The sequence below is a fragment of the Bufo gargarizans genome, chromosome 5, assembly GCF_014858855.1.
Source record: "Bufo gargarizans isolate SCDJY-AF-19 chromosome 5, ASM1485885v1, whole genome shotgun sequence".
In the NCBI taxonomy this organism is placed as follows: Eukaryota; Metazoa; Chordata; class Amphibia; order Anura; family Bufonidae; genus Bufo; species Bufo gargarizans.
Window position 1 is genome coordinate 459954405 of NC_058084.1, and position 19838 is coordinate 459974242.

The 19838-nt window shown below is 44.5% G+C and overlaps 1 protein-coding gene across 5 annotated transcripts in view; it reads left to right on the forward strand.

Annotated features, from left to right (window-relative positions):
• The window catches only part of CRPPA (CDP-L-ribitol pyrophosphorylase A), a 184198-nt gene that overhangs the window by 74329 nt on the left and 90031 nt on the right, over positions 1–19838 (forward strand). For all 5 annotated transcript variants that reach the window (XM_044294010.1, XM_044294012.1, XM_044294011.1 and 2 more), the window contains 3 exons: positions 5423–5520; positions 17835–17927; positions 19619–19711. In XM_044294010.1, the coding sequence (XP_044149945.1) occupies positions 5423–5520; positions 17835–17927; positions 19619–19711 (284 nt within the window). The remainder of the gene's footprint in view (positions 1–5422; positions 5521–17834; positions 17928–19618; positions 19712–19838) is intronic.

The window sequence follows — 19838 nt, forward strand, 5'->3', positions numbered from 1 at the left end:
CAGTCAGGTAGGGAACTGACGGACTCCTTATCTTTGCTCTCTGACATGATAAACACTCATTAGAGCTCAGTTCTTATCTTACTGATGAGAATGTGGCTTAAATAAGTGTTTATCACTTCTTAGTAATTTAGAGAAATGGGTTATTATACAACCGGCGCAAAGTGAAATTGAAAGTAGGATTAACACAGCTAAAAAAACATTTAACCCTTTGTGGCAGATCAGCTCAATATTTGTAGCCCCAAATGAGTAAAATGCAATTATAAAAAAACCTATCCCCAAAAGTGGTCATAGCTTTTAACTTTAGTTTTCTTACCGACCCGGAAATGTCAAATCAGGAGAGGAATCAACTTTTTAAGGCTTTAATCTGCACCAGGCTAAACCCTTATTCACGCGTCCATGCCCGTTCTCAAATTCGTGAGCAGGTTGTCAGTGATGCATCCGTGAAGCTGTCCGTGTTGGGTCCGTGTGTCTGATTTTTGCTGTCCGTGTTGCATCCGTGTTTCACTGACACTGAACAGCTGAAAAATAATTTTCAAAGCATCTCTTCTTAATGATCCGTGAAACACGGATGGCATCTGTGTTGCATCCGTGGTTTTCACGGACCCATAGACTATGGCTAGGTGCACACGATCGTATTTGTGTTTTGCAGTCCGCAAAAAAAAAAACGGATGACATCCGTATACCATCCATTTTTTTTTTTTTGCGGATCCATTGTAACAATGCCTAAAACGGACAAAAATAGGACATGTTCTATTTTTTTTTTTGCGTAGCTACGGAATGGACATACTGAGGCGGACAGCACACGGTGTGCTGTCTGCATTTTTTGTGGACCCATAGAAATGAATGGGTCCGCATCCTATCCGCAAAAAAAACGGAACGGACACGGAAACAAACAACGTTTGTGTGCATGTAGGCTATAATGGATGAGATGGATCGGTGAACACGGACAAAATAGAGCATACATCCGTGCTAAAAACACTGTCCCACGGACCGGGCTAAAACACTGATTTCTGAATACACACATAATGAATGGGGACGTGCGCTGTCCGCGGAGAACGCGTACAGCACACGTCCGTGAAACACTGATGTGTGAATGAGGCTTTAGACTCCTTTGATCAAGTATCCGATATGAAGGATCCAGTACTTAAAGGGGTTCTGCAGTTTTTTTAAGCATCTGATCGGCGGGGGTCCGACATCCGGGACCCCCGCCGATCAGCTGTTTGAGAAGGTAGAGGCGCTGGCAGTAGCGCCGCGGCCTTCTCGCTGTTTACCGCTGGCCCGGTGACGTCACGACTAGTATCACTGGTCTGGGTGGGGCTAAGCTCTGTTCACTTGAATGTAGCTGTCACGGAAGGTGTACAGGAAACAAGACAACACAAAATGAATATATGACTCACTGGATCCAAAACTAAAGAACAAAAAGGGAGACCCCTGCATCAGACCTGGCACTCTCCCTGACTGCTCAGCCTATGCGAAAATCCCAATGGTAGATGATCGCATATCCTCGTACCTCGACTGTATAACACCTGAACACCCTATAATAGTGAGGGGACACGACCACTGGCTCCCTACACTAGACACGGAGGGAGTCAGGGTCACCTGGGATCCAGCAAACAGAAAATCACAAATGAATGCACAACACTTATCTTGTAGAAGACTGGGAAATAGGATCAGCATGCACACACGCTCCAGGAAATTGTATAAGCCGCACACTGATGCATTATGGGGAGGAATTTAAAGGGATGCAATCAGTCCAACTACATGACAGCTGAGAGAGGCTAACGAGATGAGGAACTGAAAACCAAAACAAAGGAAGCTCAAGGAGGAGGTTCTGAAAGGCATCTGTCAGAGCTTCTCAGATGTCTGGTGGTGACAGTAGCTTAGCAGCGCCCAGGCCAGTGATACTAGTCGTGACGTCACTGGGCCTGCGGGAAAAACAGCGAGAAGGCCGCGGCGCTACTGCCAACGCCTCTGCCTTCTCAAACAGCCGACATCCGGGACCCCCGCCGATCAGATGCTGATCTATCCAGAGGATAGATCATCAGTTTAAAAAAACTGCAGAACCCCTTTAAAGCCCAGAGAAATATTTGCAGCTTTGTTACTTTTGTGTCATCCCACGTTACATTGTTTGTATCAGTAAACTTTATCCTGCCCATGAGATTTCCTGTAAAATGTACAAGTTCTGAAATACAGAGAACATCCAGGCAGATTACCTGTGCCTATTCAGCTAAGCAGGTAGGATTCGGCCAAGTCTAAGAAGCATTATGTGGACACTCACATCTGCTGTGGAATAATCATCGTGGGAATTACGGAAACCTTCTGCTGCGTAAGGCTCAGGAAAAAGGCACCTTTCCTCTGTTTTTTTTTTTTACATTTGATTTTGCATCAACAGGTAAAAAACGCTTATTTTTTTTAACCCCTTCAGGACCAGGCATTTTCAGATGAAATTTTTTTTTTTTTTCTCCTCGCTTTCCAAGAGCCGTAACTTTACGCCATTCCACCATTGACGTTTGTTTTTCTTTTTATTGGAAAACCAAATTTATCTAGATTTTATTAGGTTTTACTGTTATTAAAAAAATTTGACTGTTCTTTTTTGTGGGGGGAGCCTTAGTTTTTATTGAGATCATTTTAGGGAACATGAGACTTTTTGATCATATTTTTATTTATTTTTTTGGGGAAAGGTAAGAAAATGGCAATTCTCGCATTCTGATTTTTTTTAGGCGGAGTTCACCGTGCAGGATAAATCACATTTTTAGAAAAATGTGATGACAGTTACAGTATATTATTATTATTTTTTTATTATTATTATTTTTATATTATGAATGGTAAAAGGGGATTGATTTGAATTTTAGAACATTTTCTTATATATTTTAATATATTAAAAACTCATTGGGTACTTGAACCTGTGGTCATTTGATTGGTTACACAGTTTAAACAATACGTTTGTATCTTACTCTCTATGACTCCATTACACCCTGTAATAGGTGCCGTAACATAGCAGACCTGGGGGAAAACCGAGACTGTTGGGTATGAGGGAGGTGATGATGGTGCTAATGGTCTCCATTGATTGAGTACAGACAGTCTTCCAGTCCATACATGACATCCTTGTATAGGATTTCTATGGCATATATTTCTCCACAGTCACGTTTTAGGTCACCGACCGGATGTAGATTCCTTTAGTGACTTGCCCTGAACGGCGCTGCCGCCACCGCAAGTGTGGACAGAAGAGGAAATTCTGGGTTTGTTTGCCTTTTCTCCTGCTGAGAAGCAATGACATGAGTCATAGGAGGCCGCGTTGACTCTGGGCTCAGCGCAGAATTGTTTGCAGGGATTAAGCGAGGAAGTTACAAGGAACGTGCCTTATACTTTATAAATATACTACTCCAGGCATTGCCGGGGCCTTCGCTCGTCGTACGCCCGGGCATGTCAGGCAGGCATTGGGTGGGCTCAACAAGTCCCTGCGATAGAGGAATAGTGTTTGTTTGCTGATATCAGTCTTCTCGTCAATGAGGAAAAATTAAGAATACGCTTGGCATTCCAGGAGTCAGCCCGAGGTTCTCCTGGACAGATCCTTCAGTGCTTGACGTACGTGACACTTACCTGTGTAAATGATCGGAAGCAGAATAGTCATAAGAAAAGAATATCATTGTGGATGGACAGAGCATTTACCCTTTAAGTTCTCGTCATTAACAAATTCTATTCAGAAGTTTTATCTGGTTCTGGGAAAGCTGGGTGATAACCAGTATGGCTGCTGACTTTTTTCCTGCCTACAATCTCAAAGAAAGGGTAGACCTCCTGAACTACTGCAAGAGTAGACAAGTCTTCTGGGATACCTATTCCTGTGGTCCTCTTCAAGTTCTCTGTGGAGACCTCCTGGTAGGGAACAGAAGTCTGGGGTCTGTATTTGAATAGGGGGTCTGGTCTGGGGTCTGTATTACTCCAGGGGGTCTGGTATGGGGACTGTATTACTTCAGGGGGTCAGGCCTGAGGACTGTAATACTTCAGGGGGTCTGAGGTCTGTATTACTTCAGGGGGTCTGAGGTCTGTATTACTTCAGGGGGGTCTGATGTCGGTATTACTTCAGGGGGTCTGGTCTGGGGTCTGTATTACTTCAGGGGATCTGGTCTGAGGTCTGTATTACTTCAGGGGGTCGGGTCTGGTATCTGTATAACTTTAGGCGTTCTGATCTAGAGTCTGCATTAGTTTAGGCGTTCTGATCTGGAGTATATATTAGTTTAGTGGTTCTGGTCTGGAGTCTACATTAGTTTAGATGTTATGGTCTTGGGTCTGTATTTGTTTAGAGGGTCTATTTTGAGGTCTGTTTTTAGTTAAGGGTTATGATATGGGGGTTGTATTTATATAGGGAGTCTGGTCTGGTGTCTGTCTGTTAGGGGGTCCGACCTCAGGTCTGTATTTAGGGGGCTGGTTTGAGGTATGTATTTTTTTGAGGGGGTCTGGGGTCTGTATTTATAATGGTCTGGGATCTATTTTTAGAGGGTTTGGTTTGGAGTCTGTATTTTTAGGGGGGTCTGTATTTATTTAGCGAGTGTGGTCTGGTGTCGGTATTTTAGGATGGTTTACTCTGGCGTCTGTACTTATTTAGGGAGTCTGGTCTGGGAGCTGTATTTTTTTAGGGGGTCCGGTTTGGGGTCTGTATTTTTAGAGGGTCTGTTTAGGGGGTCTGTATTTATTTAGCGGGTATGGTCTGGTGTCGGTACTTTAGGATGGTTTACTCTGGGGTCTCTACTTATTTAGGGAGTCTGGTCTGGGATCTGTATTTTTTACGGTCTGGTTTGGTGTCTGTATTTTTAGAGAGTCTGGGGTCTGTATTATTTTAGGGGGCTGGTCTGGGGTCTATGTTGTTTAGGGGATCTGGTCTGAAGTATGTATTAGATTAGAGGATCTGACCTGGGGTCTGTATTAGTTTAGGGGGCTGGTTTGGGGGTCTGTATTTAAGGAGTCTGGTCTGGGGGTTTGAAGTTGTTTATGGCTCAGTTCTAGAAAGTCACAAAGACAACCTTTTTAAATATAGGCCGTCTTGGCTGTGGGAAATCTTTTTCTGTCCTTTCCAAGCGGCTCTCTGGTCTGGCTCATAGAGAGTCATTCTTGGCATGGAACCACCATCTATATTTTCCCTATGCACTATGTAGATTAACCCTTTAATTATCTGATCTTCCTTACATATTCACACTAATACAAAAAAACAACAAAATAAGATCTATGAACAGCAACTGACCTACTTGTTGATGGTTTCCAGGATTTATATATGTTGCAGGATATACTATAGAGATGATGGACTTTACATTTGCTGACTGTGTGGTGAATGTTAATTAGATATATAAAGACCCCCCCCCCCCCCCTTTATATTATGTTTCTTTTGCTTGATTTTTGACATCCTTTTCATTTTGTTCTCTCTTGGCAGATCGCATCTCTAAGCATCTCTGTATCATCACCACTATGAAGGAAGAGGCAGTACAGATTGGCTTCCGGCTTCACGAAAACCTCAAATCCCGCATAAAGGTGAATGAGTCCTTCATGGGTCCCAAATTCTCATTGCGTCACATGGAGTTATTCTTGACAAAAATTTTCATAGGTTGTCGAAGGAGGCCAGTGATTATCTTACTAATTCAGTGCCCAAATTATGTTGTATAAAGTCTACTGAAATATAATATATTCCAGTGTGAACAAATTACACTTTTAGTCTGTAGGAACCCGCTTTCCATGGTCTTTAGTTGGGGCCAACAGTGATCTCCTTTGGGGACTACGTGTTTTACCTTTGGATAAACAAGGCCGAATGACCAGAACAGCAGGCAAGGGGTCATCTGTAGCTGTGGGTGAGGATTCATCATCAGATTTGACCTACTTGTTGACTGTTTCCATTTAAGGCTCAATAAATGAGCATCAAATCCTCTAACCGTCAACTCCCCAAATGCTTTGAAAGCCACAGGATTTGGGATATGCATAACTTTATGATCAGTGGGGGGCCAATCTCTGGGATCCCCACTGATCCTGCATCGCCTTTACTTTATTTCTGTGCACAGTTCACCCTCGGCCCTATTCAAGTCTATAGAGCTGACAAACTTATTTAGGAAGTCTGGTTCCATGTACAGTTCGAAGGCTGAGGCGCTGGTAGAAACTATATAGGACGCAGCGCTACACCAGCGCCGTGACTCCTTCATCCTCCGGATCAGTGATGGTCCCGAAGTCAGACCCCACTGATCATAAAGCCATATACCATCACCTCTAAGATGGTAATATCCCTGGAATAAGATCTGACATCAGCCCTATCCTGTTTTTCAAAAACAGTCTGCACGCTATCAGGGCACCCAGGGAGTTGTAGTTGCAGAGAGTCATTGCTTGGAGACCAGATTTGATCTAAAACAAATTTGGAACTTAATTATTTCACTGATCGATTACGTGTAAAAGCTATAGAGGAAGGCGGCTGAGCCTCCCCCGTTCTGTGGAGACAGCTTTAAGCCCTGGTTATTTCATCACACGTCACATAAGCTCGTGAAGAGAAGGAGCTTTGCCCGCAGGCCTCATAATCAACGTGGAATGTGGAATATTTCATCACAATTTCTGCTCTTTCCCCTTTAAGGAGCATTTCCCTTTAATACATCCAGTATTTGTCAGTCAGGAGTTTAGTAAATCTGGGGGTGATCACTGGATACTGGAGGTCACCCTGCTTTCCCAGACACATATAGGATTAAGAAACGACTGAATGGATTTTGTTGCAAAAGAAATGAAGAGGTCCCCTCTTCATGGTACAGGAGGATGTGGACTTGTTGGCCCTCGGTCTTCTAATCCTAGAAATGCACCATGGCCACCATGGCCACCATGACTCTCATTTTCCTTCTATGATGGAATCGCAATGGAAAGACAATATCTCCTCAGACCCTAAGGACTGCTACTGAACCCAGTGGTATATACTGTATAGCATAACCCCTCTGTTGGGTAGGAGGTCCAAGTCTATAGCTTGTATTGGCATCATTGACTTCTCTTCATGGGCAGGGTTAAAGCGCTTAGGACGTCCCCTGAGGTTAAAGAAGGGTACAGGGAGACTGAGAACGGCAGGGCTAAGGGTCTCTTCCACATTCAGAAGGAAAATGGGAGGGAAAACAGTTGCAATGTCCTCCTACCCATTATGGGCGGGGGGTGTGGAGGCATCAGTAGTGGGTCTCATGCCTTAGAGCCTCTTTCCTTATTGTGAACCCCCTGTTTAGGCACATTTTGCACTGGGACACTTTGGGATTTTTGCGGCTGCTCAGTTTTTGCCTCTATGTCTGTATAGAGGCACTGGGGCAGCAGAGGGGTACACATACCTTAGAACCACACCTATATTTGCAGTTGGCCCATCTCACATATTGGTGGCATATCGCTAGGAGGATATGCCATCATCATCTGATAGGTGCGGGTCCCACCTCTATCTCTAGAACGGGTCCCACGGAGAAGTGGAGCACTCCCATAGAAGTGAATGGAGGTTGGCCGTTCTAGACATAGTTGCGGGTCTCAGAGGTGGGACCTCTGACCTCTGCCACCAATTTGTGAGATGGTCTAACCCCTTTAATCTTTGTTCACATTTTTAGGGAGCTATAACCACATTGACAGATCAGTTTTGAAACAGATTCCGACGACTGTTGACGGATCCTTCTGCACTGCTCTATTCTCCTTGTTGATGGCAATGGAAACCTGATGGAAGCCATCCATCTTCCTCATGGGTGGTGCTCCTATGAGCAGGGATCGGGGTCGTCTCATCAGAATGCAGGCGCCACAGGGATCAACTGATCACACTGCCAGAACACAACTGCCTTGTCTGGCCACACATCTTTCCTGCAGCGGCCACTGCTGGAGAAATGTAGTATTACATAGCGGCCATACAACAAATCAACGGCCATCCAATTAATTCCTAGGCATTCGATTCATAGCAGCCGTCTCTTCCGCACAGTGTTTTCCTATAGTTTTGAGGTCCTCATTTTGCTCACCCTAGGGGCTTCTCTTTATTTTCCCCCTATATGTGCTCTCACTAAAATTACAAAACATTAACGTTTTTTTTTTTTTTTTTTAAATTTCAAATAGATTTATATATATTTTTTGGATTATGCCACTGAGCCTTTGAACCGGGGGATGGAATGATGGAGCGACGGGGACCTAAGCGTCAGTTCATCTACTTGACAACCGTTTCCTGTTGGGAGGACAAACAGTGGCCGCCCCCTGCCTCAACCACCCATGGTGCCTCTGGCAGGGAAGTGATTGACGTCCTAAGCCGCTCAACATGCCAGTCCCTTAATCTTTTTTCTAATATTTCCTCCGCTCTCACGTCCTCCCGTTATTTGTTTTTTGACAATTAGGACGACGGCGCCAATTATGTGCAGACAGCGATCGGAGTGACGGCGTAAGCCCCGCCGCGCAGGTGACATTTTAATTTGTCTTCTCTCATTTTTGAACATTCCAGAGAGGATTTTGGTTCGGAAGTTGTAATGTGCCTTGTGTACAGGACCCCTGAGATGACATAAAGGGGCTTGTAGACATATATATATATATATATATATATATATGTCGCCTTCATCTGCCCAGCTATACGTTAAATAGCTGACCAGACGCACGCAATGATTTTTGTAAGTCCCAAAGCGGTAAATGGAAAGCACATCGCACAAGTGCGACCACCTCTCCATTAATCGATATTTTCTGAACTCCCACATCGATGAATGGAGACCACGCTGCGCATGCTCGGCTGATCTCTGCTCATTTTAAGAGGTCCTGTTCTGGAGACAGAAGTGGATTCCAGACTTGGATCCCAGATAGGCCAACCCCTTTAAGACTTCCACAAAATATATCCCAAGCTTTCCTAAATAATTTGTCTTCCTTTACACGTTAAGGTCACTTACAAAGGGTTTACTCCAGGTTTTATGCTTAAAAAAGTAGCTAAATTCATGCAAATAGCATTGGACACAAATAGTGTATGGTTTGCGCTGCTCTTGCCAAGTGGGTGCAGCATAATGGAAGAGGCGGGACCACCATGGCCACACAAACAGTAATTTATGGCAGTAATTCTCTGTTCATTCTGGGTCTAGGAGTCCAGTGGACGGTCCTATTAGTAAACGACCGCTATCTCTGTATGACTGAGCATGCAGACATAGCAGTCAATCCCTGATAAGACCGCCCACTGGACTCCTAAGCCCATGAGGAGCAGAGATTTGAATGTATAAATTACAAGTTTTGATGAATCTTCCCCCATAAAACAATATTGCTCTGCTGAGCTCTATAACATGCCGCCTGAAGATTGGATGGCGTTTTTCAACGAGTTCCTTTTAAATATCAAATCAGCCTAATTAGTAATAGCACATTTTGTTCCAGATGTGCAAATCAAGTAATATAGTAGTTACACATTTTACATGGAACAGCTTTTCGCCGTATTTTTTGTATGGCCCATTTATATACCTGTACCGGTTAATCATGTCCCCCCTTAGATGTCTCTTCTCAAGACTAAATAAATTCAATTCTTTTAATCTTTCTTCATAACTAAGCCATGCCCCTTATCAGTTTAGTTGCTCTCCTCTGTACTTTCTCCAGCTCCAGGGCATGCTTTCTATGGACTGGTGCCCAGAACTGAACTGCATACTCCAGATGAGGCCGCACCAGCGCTTTGTTAAGTGGTAATATTACATCCCTGCCCCGCGAGTCCATGCCTCGTTTAATGCATGACAATATCCTGGTGGCCTTAGAAGCAGCTGATTGACATTGTGTGCCGTTATTTAATCTATGATCCACAAGGACACCCAAATCCTTCTCTATAAGTGACTCTCCCAGTGTTACCTCCCCTAGGACATATGAAGCACAGAGATTATTACTACCAAGATGCAGAACTTTACATTTGTTCACATTGAACCTCATTTGCCAAGTTGATGCCCAATCACTCAGTGTTCAAGTCAGCTTGTAGTATATGGACATCTTCCATAGACCGTACAGTACTACACAGCTTATTGTCATCTGCAAAAATAGAAATGGTGCTATTAATCCCATCCTCAATATCATTAATAAATAAGTTAAATAATAAAGGGCCCAGCACTGAACCTTGGGGTCACCACTTATAACCCGGGGCCATTCTGAATATCATTGACCACATCGCTCTGGACACGGTCCTTCAGCCAGTTTTCAATCCAATTACAAACTATATTTTCCAAGCCTATAGACCTTACTTTACTTATTAAGCGTCTATGAGGGACAATATCAAAAGCCTTAGCAAAATCCAGAAACACTACATCCACAGCCGCCCCTCTGTCCAGGGTTCTACTCACCGCACTATATCCACAGCCGCCCCTCTGTCCAGGCTTCTACTTACCTCACTGCATCCACAGCCGCTCCTCTGTCCAGACTTCTACTCACCTCGCTACATCCACAGCCGCCCCTCTGTCCAGACTACTACTCACCTCACTACATCCACAGCCGCTCCTCTGTCCAGGGTTCTACTCACCTCACTACATCCACAGCCGCCCCTCTGTCCAGACTACTACTCACCTCACTACATCCACAGCCGCCCCTCTGTCCAGGCTTCTACTCACCTCACTACATCCACAGCCGCCCCTCTGTCCAGACTACTACTCACCTCACTACATCCACAGCCGCCCCTCTGTCCAGGCTTCTACTCACCTCACTACATCCACAGCCGCCCCTCTGTCCAGGCTTCTACTCACCTCACTACTTCCACAGGCGCCCCTCTGTCCAGACTACTACTCACCTCACTACATCCACAGCCACCCCTCTGTCTAGGCTACTACTCACCTCACTACATCCACAGCCGCCCCTCTGTCCAGGCTTCTACTTACCTCACTACATCCACACCTGCCCCTCTGTCCAGGCTGCTACTCACCTCACTACATCCACAGCCGACCCTCTGTCCAGGCTTCTACTTACCTCACTACATCCACACCTGCCCCTCTGTCCAGGCTGCTACTTACCTCACTACATCCACAGCCGCCCCTCTGTCCAGGCTTCTACTTACCTCACTACATCCACAGCCACTCCTCTGTCCAGGCTTCTACTTACCTCCTCATAAAAACAAATCAGGTTAGTCTGACAACTTCTGTCCTTGGTAAACCCATGTTGGTTATCACTCATAATATTATTTACAGTCACATTCTTCTGTATATAGTCCCTTAAGATTCCTTCAAACATTTTTCCCACAATAGAAGTTAAACTAACTGGTCTATAATTACCTGTGGAGGACCTAGATCCTTTTTTGAATATGGGCACCACGTTTGCCTTGCGCCAATCACTTGGCACTGTACCAGTACCTAGAGAATCCTTAAAAATTATAAACAGGGGCACAGCAATGACTGAACGGAGCTCTTTAAGCACTCTTGGGTGTAATCCATCTGGACCCGGAGCCTTGTTCACATTTACCCTATTTAACTTCTCTTGGACCATATCTACAGTTAGCCAAGTGAGTATATTACTGGATGTACTAACAACCCCGGTGCCACAGATATCAGCTCCTTTCTCTTCTTTTGTATATACAGAGCAAAAAAGCCTATTTAGGAACTCTACCTTTTCCTGATCTACAGTGACTACCCCCCCCCCTTTTTTGCCATTATTTAGGGAACCTACCTGCTCAGACCTAGTTTTTTTTAGCATTTATATATTTAAAAAATTTTGGGATTTGTTTTGCTTTCTTTTGCTACCTGCTGTTCGTTTTGTATCTTTGCTAATTTTATCTCCTTTTTGCTGATTTTTATTAAGCCCTTTGTAATCTTCAAACGCTACAGCTGACCCCTCAGATTTGTATTTTTTAAATGCCCTCTTTTTGTCTTTTATTGCTCTTTTTACAGTAGCTGTATACCATGGGGGTTTTAATTTTAGCCGTTTATACTTGTTACCTAAAGGGATAAATTTTGTAGTGCGATTACTCAATGTGGATTCAAGCTCTCCCATTTATCATCTGTATTATTATGTGACAGTAGCTGCCCCCAGTCTATGCCCTGAAATGCTGCCCTCAACCCGGGGAAATTAGCCTTTTTGCAATTCAGTGTCTTTGCTCTGCCCGACAGAGTTTGCTTCTTATAGTTTAGGGGGAATATAATTATATTGTGGTCACTATTACCTAGTGTTTCTCGAACAGTAACATTACCAACAAGCTCTGCATCATTAGAAATTACCAGATCCAATAGAGCATCGCGCCCAGTGGGAGCTTCTACAGACTGGCCCATAAAGTGGTCCTGCAGCAAGCTGAGGAATCTTCTCCCCTTTGTAGTGGAGGCAGAACCAATGTCTGGGAAGTTAAAATCTCCCATTATGACCACTGTACCCGCCTGTGCCGCCCGCTCTATTTGGTTATACAGTTGCGTTTCTATCTCTTCTATGATGTTAGGGGGTCTATAGATTACACCAAGTATTATTTTTTCAGTGTTTATATCCCTTTGAACTTCCACCCATAAGGTTTCCACATCCTCACCCACAATTGCCTCTTTCACACTTGTCTTCAGATCACTCCTCACATACAGGCACACGCCACCGCCTTTTCTATTGACCCGGTCTTTCCTAAATAGTGTAAAACCCTCAATATTAACAGCCCAGTCATGTGAAGAGTCCAACCATGTCTCAGCCACACCAACTGCATCTATGTGTTCTTCTAGTACCATAGCCTCCTGCTCCCCCATTTTGCTAGCTAGACTTCTAGTTATATTCTTGTACATAGGAGCAGTATTATAGTAGTTATATTCTTGTACATAGGAGCAGTATTATAGTAGTTATATTCTTGTACATAGGAGCAGTATTATAGTAGTTATATTCTTGTACATAGGAGCAGTATTATAGTAGTTATATTCTTGTACATAGGAGCAGTATTATAGTAGTTATATTCTTGTACATAGGAGCAGTATTATAGTAGTTATATTCTTGTACATAGGAGCAGTATTATAGTAGTTATATCCTTGTACATAGGAGCAGTATTATAGTAATTATATTCTTGTACCATAGGAGGCAGTATTATAGTAGTTATATTCTTGTACATAGGAGCAGTATTATAGTAGTTATATTCTTGTACATAGGAGCAGTATTATAGTAGTTATATTCTTGTACATAGGAGGCAGTATTATAGTAGTTATATTCTTGTACATAGGAGGCAGTATTATAGTAGTTATATTCTTGTACATAGGAGCAGTATTATAGTAGTTATATTCTTGTACATAGGAGCAGTATTATAGTAGTGATATTCTTGTACATAGGAGCAGTATTATAGTAGTTATATTCTTGTACATAGGAGCAGTATAGTAGTTATATTCTTGTACATAGGAGCAGTATTATAGTAGTTATATTCTTGTACATAGGAGGCAGTATTATAGTAGTTATATTCTTGTACATAGGAGCAGTATTATAGTAGTTATATTCTTGTACATAGGAGCAGTATTATAGTAGTTATATTCTTGTACATAGGAGCAGTATAGTAGTTATATTCTTGTACATAGGAGCAGTATTATAGTAGTTATATTCTTGTACATAGGAGCAGTATAGTAGTTATATTCTTGTACCATAGGAGGCAGTATTATAGTAGTTATATTCTTGTACATAGGAGCAGTATTATAGTAGTTATATTCTTGTACATAGGAGCAGTATTATAGTAGTTATATTCTTGTACATAGGAGCAGTATTATAGTAGTTATATTCTTGTACATGGGAGGCAGTATTATAGTAGTTATATTCTTGTACATAGGAGCAGTATTATAGTAGTTATATTCTTGTACATAGGAGCAGTATTATAGTAGTTATATTCTTGTACATAGGAGGCAGTATTATAGTAGTTATATTCTTGTACATAGGAGCAGTATTATAGTAGTTATATTCTTGTACATAGGAGCAGTATTATAGTAGTTATATTCCTGTACATAGGAGCAGTATTATAGTAGTTATATTATTATACATAGGAGCAGTATTATAGTAGTTATATTCTTGTACATAGGAGGCAGTATTACACAGGGTGGTCATCATTCAGGTCTCTACATCTCTGGGCAGGTCGGATTCTGTCGGCAGATACGGCTTTGATGGTGTTTGTGATGTTCTCCTTGACTTCATCCAGATGTCGATCTTTGGGGGCAATTTGTTTTAAATTTCCCCACAGATAAAAGTCTCATGTTGACAAGCCTGGGGAACATGGCGGCCATAACCCCTCGCTCGCGGTTCGCTCCTCCGTAATCAGTACATGAACCCGTCCAGTGAGCTCCGTGAGGCACCGCATGTTGCGTCTTCTTGTTGGAAACAGCAGGACATTTTTTCTTTTGCAGCATCATTGCTGAAGAGCTGCAAGCCGCATGAGCCGACATAATCCGATGTGCCAACCATGCAACCATGTAGAGAATGAACAGGGATCACTTTCAGCATTTTGTGTGACTTGTGGGCAATAAAAAAATAATAATAATTCATTTGCTCGTTCATCTTGTCGTACTATTACTATAGGCGGGCTCCTTTTTCATGGCCATCCTGTAGTATGGATAGTCTTGGATATATACAGTGTAGACGGTAATATTGTAGTAGTTATAAAATTATACCTTGAGGACCATATTAAAGAAGTACCATTGTCAGTAGGCTGCACTATTAAAGTGGTTTTCCGAGATTTTATTACTGCTGACGTATCTACCCGGGACCCCCGACAATCAGCTTTTTGACAAGTCTCCGGCGCTCCTTTGAGCTCCATGACCTTCTCCGTGCTCCGTACATTGTGTAGAAGTTTTGCTTGGCGTCACAGCTCAGCGCTGTTCGCTTAGCTGCGCCTAGGCCATGTGACTGATGAACGTGACGTCACATGGCCTAGTGAAAGTTGAGAGGAGGCACACCTGCGAGCACCGGTGCCTTGTGTCGGACCCCCGCCGATCAGATACTGATGACCTATCCAGAGGATAGGAGTTGTCTCATCTCAGACAATGGGGAATATCGCTAGGATATGCCGCCATTGTCTTATACGTACGGGTCCCCGCATTGGGACCTGCACCCATGTCGGGAACGGAGCCCCGTAAGGTTGGTGGTTGGAGGACTCCAGTCCGGCCACCACCAAGCCGGCTCCCCATAGAAGTGAATAGGAGTGCACCGCGAATGACGGGCCATCGCTCCCATTCTCTTCTGTGGGCCTGACGGAAATAGCCTAGCCAGCACTCAGCTATTTTCGTTGGCCCCCATAGAAAATGAATGGAGAGCGGCTGCACATGTGTAGTGCGCCCTCTGCCCCTTTTGGGGGTCCATTCTCGATATAGGTGCGGGACCCAGTGGTGGGACCCGCACCTATCAGACAATGGGGGCATATTTTAGCGATATGCCCCTCACATCGTCTGTGATGAGACAACCCCTTTAAGCTTCAGAAAACCCCTTTAAGGTGTTGTAGGACAGCTGCTTGGAAAGTGACAACTATCCCCATCACATTTCTTGCTCAAAGGTATTTGGCGCGCCTTTTCCTCCGCTTCTGTTGGCAGCTCCTAATGCAGAGTATAGAAGAAAACGTCTGGGGTACAACATCTGTAATAACACACAGGAAACATTACGAGATTTTGCAGCTGATCGCTGTGAGTCGCCCCCTTTTAGGTCCATTGGGGACTATCAAAGACTTTTATCTCATCCCAGATAAAGTTTTGCGCTCGTTATAAACTTTCCATATAATCTGCTGGAGATATTAATATTCTGTCGGTGGGAGGATGACGACAGGGAGTCCGCTCGGTGATCCTGCGCTATACATCATGCTGGAGATGTACAGTAGCTGTCAGTGAATGGATGATTTACTCCGAATGTCTGTCAGGGATATTTCGGGCTTCTGGATCTGGGTCACTGAATGTCCTCTCCATTCAGCCGCCTATAAATATTCAGTGATTAAGTGCACCCCCCCTGCTGGTGATATTGTGCCTCTCAGAGGAGCGATCGCGTTCATCAAGGTCATGCCTACCGTCTGTATGATGTCTGCTGTCCGCAGTTCTCTCTACCGCGGGGGCCAGAACTTTTTTCTTACAGTTTATGCAAATTCCTGCAATGATGTATCATGGAAAGTTCTGCAACTTTCCTATAGACTTTGGGAGTCATTAATTGAGATGTCCGCGTTTTAGACGTCGGTCTTCATAACCCCTATAGTGATGAAGAGGCGCCGGCCTCTACGTAACTTCGGCACATCAACCGCCAGTCTAAATCTGCGCCAGGCTTAAATTTAGACCATGTCTAAAACAGGCTTTGAAAATGATAAATGAAACGGGCCTGCCGGCCCCTCCCCTTTCCCGCCCATGCCACACCCACTTTTATAGACAAGGCGTGAACGGAGAAAAGCTGTGCGCAGCTATTGGCGCCAGAAATAGTCGAATTTCTGTTAGTAAATGACCCCCTTTATGTTTCAATTTCTCACTTTTTTCATGATCTGTAATTACTGTAAGTGAATGGAAACTTTCTTATTAAAGGGGTATTCCCATCACAGACAATGGGGGCATATTGCTAGGATATGCCCCCATTGTCCGATAGGTGCGGGTCCCATCTATGCCGAGAACGGAGAGGGGCGAATGGTGGCCACCACCAAGCGCTCTCCCCATACAAGTGAACGGGAGTGCATCGCGCTTGCGCGGCCACCACTCCTATTCATTTCTATGAGGACGACGGAAATAGCCGAACCAGCGCTCGGCTATTTTCGGTGGCTCCATAGAAATGGATGGAGGGCGGCTGCACACACCGACCTTCCCCGCTCCGTTCTCGGAGGTGGGACCCGCACCTATCAGACAATGGGGGCATATCCCAGCAATATGCCCCCATTGTCTGTGATGGGAATACCCCTTTAACCGTCCAGTGGCTGAAAACCTCCACAGTCCTAACACTTCTCACAGCTGAGGGTTCGATACAACTGTATCCAGTCTAAACAATCCTCTTTGAGTTGAATAGTTTCTGTTCCAGTCTGATCCCTTTCACCTGCACTGCTACATTGTAACAAACTTACTGCACAGGAGTGAGATTGGGGCTGCTGGATACAAGGGCCCGTTCATACGGTGGAATTTGCTGGTAAAATTTTGGTGCAGAAATTCCGCCGGCGGCCGCGTGGTGTCTGCCTCCCTTTGTTTTCGATAGGAGGCGGAGCTATATTTTGTGGGCAGGTGCCCACAGCAACGTGTCTCCTCTTAGCCACCGTTTGAGGCCACGGAGTCACTCTGCCCGCGTCTTAGCTTTATTCGGTGGAGCTAAGCCGTGAGCAGGTACTCGGCTTCTACAGTGAACTCCTCTACTGACGTTTCTGTTTTTTATATTCCCCCGTGAAATAATTCTTCAGCTCTTCGATGTGCCGTTACTCTGTTACACCTTCCAGAAACGTATCAATAACGTGAGAACTGGGTGTTACCAGTTAGGGGCGTGTCCCTGCACACAGAGACGGCGCCCAATCAGTGCGGACTTTCCAGTCTGTGCAGGGGAATGGTAACACCCAGTTATCAGTTTTATTCCTAAACTTTTTAGGAGGAATAAGAGAGGAATGTAGCCACTCAGAGACGTAAGGAACAATTCACCAGAGTCTTTATCGCAATAAAAATACAAGGTTTTACAGACGAGTTAAAGGGCCTCCAATCCTAAAACTGGCGGCTGATAGCAGGCGGTGCCCAGTGCAGGCGGTGCCTCTCTCTTCTACCACCAGCAAAGTGTGCCCGCTCCGGCTTGCTGGGCAATCACCGTGGATGATGTTCCCATTATGCCCACATACTCAGTTGCTTGGTGTGCGCTCCGTTGCCTCACATCGTCGGGCGCCATCTTTGGATGTAAATGTCTCTGGAGGTTCTCTCGGAGAGATGGGGGGCAGGGAGGTGAGTAACATCAGTCATGTTATTTCTCTTCTTTTTTTGTAGCACGTGAAGGCGATTTCTTCATCGATGTGCCGCACCCCCCAGGATCTACAGAACATATTTCAGGGGCAGTGCTACAACTATGTGTGTATAAATGTGAGTACAATATGGCGCCACAGACGTCACTTTTCTGGTCCAGATCACTTTTACTGTGGATTACAACTGGTTGTGGAATTTGCGGCAGGTTTCACCCGGTGCAAAGGACGGACACAGTGAAAATCTGCATTTCTGTGAGTAATGGATGGAGGGTTGATTCTGCACAGAAAGCAGAAGAAAGTCGGTTGCATCTGGACCCAGACTGGGTCTTGCCAAAGGAACTCTTTTGGGGGATTTGCGGTTGGTACTCTGGCTCTGTATCGGGTGCATTGTGACTGGTAATGTATGGGGGCAATGCAACTCATGATTCGGGGGCATTGTAGCTAGTAGTATTGCGGGTTCATTGATGCTTGTACTATATGTGGGCATTGTTACTGGTACTATATGGAGACATTGTGGCTGGCAGTGTATTGGGTAAACTAAGGCTGGTCTTATATGGGGGCATTGTGGCTGGTAATGTTTGGGTCAATGAGACTGATAGTATTTGGGGGCATTGTAGCTAGCAGTATTTTTGGTGCATTGATGCTGGTACTATATGTGGGCATTGTGAATGGTACTATATGGAGATATTGAGGTTGGTAGTATATGGAGATATTGTGGCTGGTACTATATGTGGTCATTGTGGCTGGTACTATATGGGGACATTGTGGCTAGCAGTGTATTGGGTAAGATGAGGCTGGTATTATATGGGCACATTGAGGCTGGTACTATATGGAGATATTGTGGCTGGTACTACATGTGGGCATTGGAGCTGGTACTATATGGGGCATTGTGGCTAGCAGTGTATTCGGTAAGCTGAGGCTGGTATTATATGGGTGCGTTGAGGCTGGTACTATATGGGGGCATTGTGGCTGGTAATATTTGAGTCAATGAGACTGATAGTATTTGGGGGCATTGTGGCTGGCGATGTATTAGGGGCATTGTAGTTAGAAGTATTTGGGGTGCATTGTGGCTGGTACTATATGTGGGCATTGTGGCTTGTACTATATGTGGGCATTGTGGCTGGTACTATATGTGGGCATTGTGGCTTGTACTATATGTGGGCATTGTGGCTGGTACTATATGTGGGCATTGTGGCTGGTACTATATGTGGCCATTGTGGCTGGTACTATATGGGGGCATTGTGGCTGGTAATGTTTGGGTCAATGAGACTGATAGTATTTGGGGCATTGTGGCTGGCGATATATTAGGGGCATTGTAGCTAGTAGTATTTTGGGTGCATTGTGGCTGGTACTATATGTGGGCATTGTGGCTGGCACTATATGGAGACATTGTGGATGCACTATATGGAGACATTGTGGATGCCCTATATGAGGCCCATGTGGATGGAACAGGAGGCTGGGCACAGCAGGCAGCAGAGCCGGAACCAGGCACAGCAGGCAGACGGATCTTCATGGCAGTCGCTCACAGACAGGATCTGTAGATTGGCAGTTTGTATTACATACTCCCTTGCTGCGCTGCTGCAGAACCTCTTACTACATACACACATCACAATAATTGATTCTCTGTGTTCAGACTTTTGCTTCGGGTCTTTTGACGTCCAGATTGTGTTGCAGTTCTGCTGAATGTCGTGACTTTGTCCTGCTTCCCGAGCTGCAGTGCGAGGCTCCAGAGCAGTCATCCTCTATGTGTGATTTCTGCTTGGTTTTTTTTCTCTCCATAAAATACATTTTTGTTCTTTTCACTTTTAGGTGAAGGATTCTGATGTGGAAGAATCTCGTAAACTTCTGGAATTACTTCAAGCAGCTCACGCCAGTGCCTACTATCAGTCTGTAGTGGTGTCAGTAAGTAGCCATAAAGCCCCTGGAAAATGTTTACTTGTGGCGTTGATGTCATGGATAAGCCATGGTCATGATGGTGTCTTGGACTGCAGCCCTTTCCCGGCTTAAAAGTTTTCAGCTTGAGAGACAC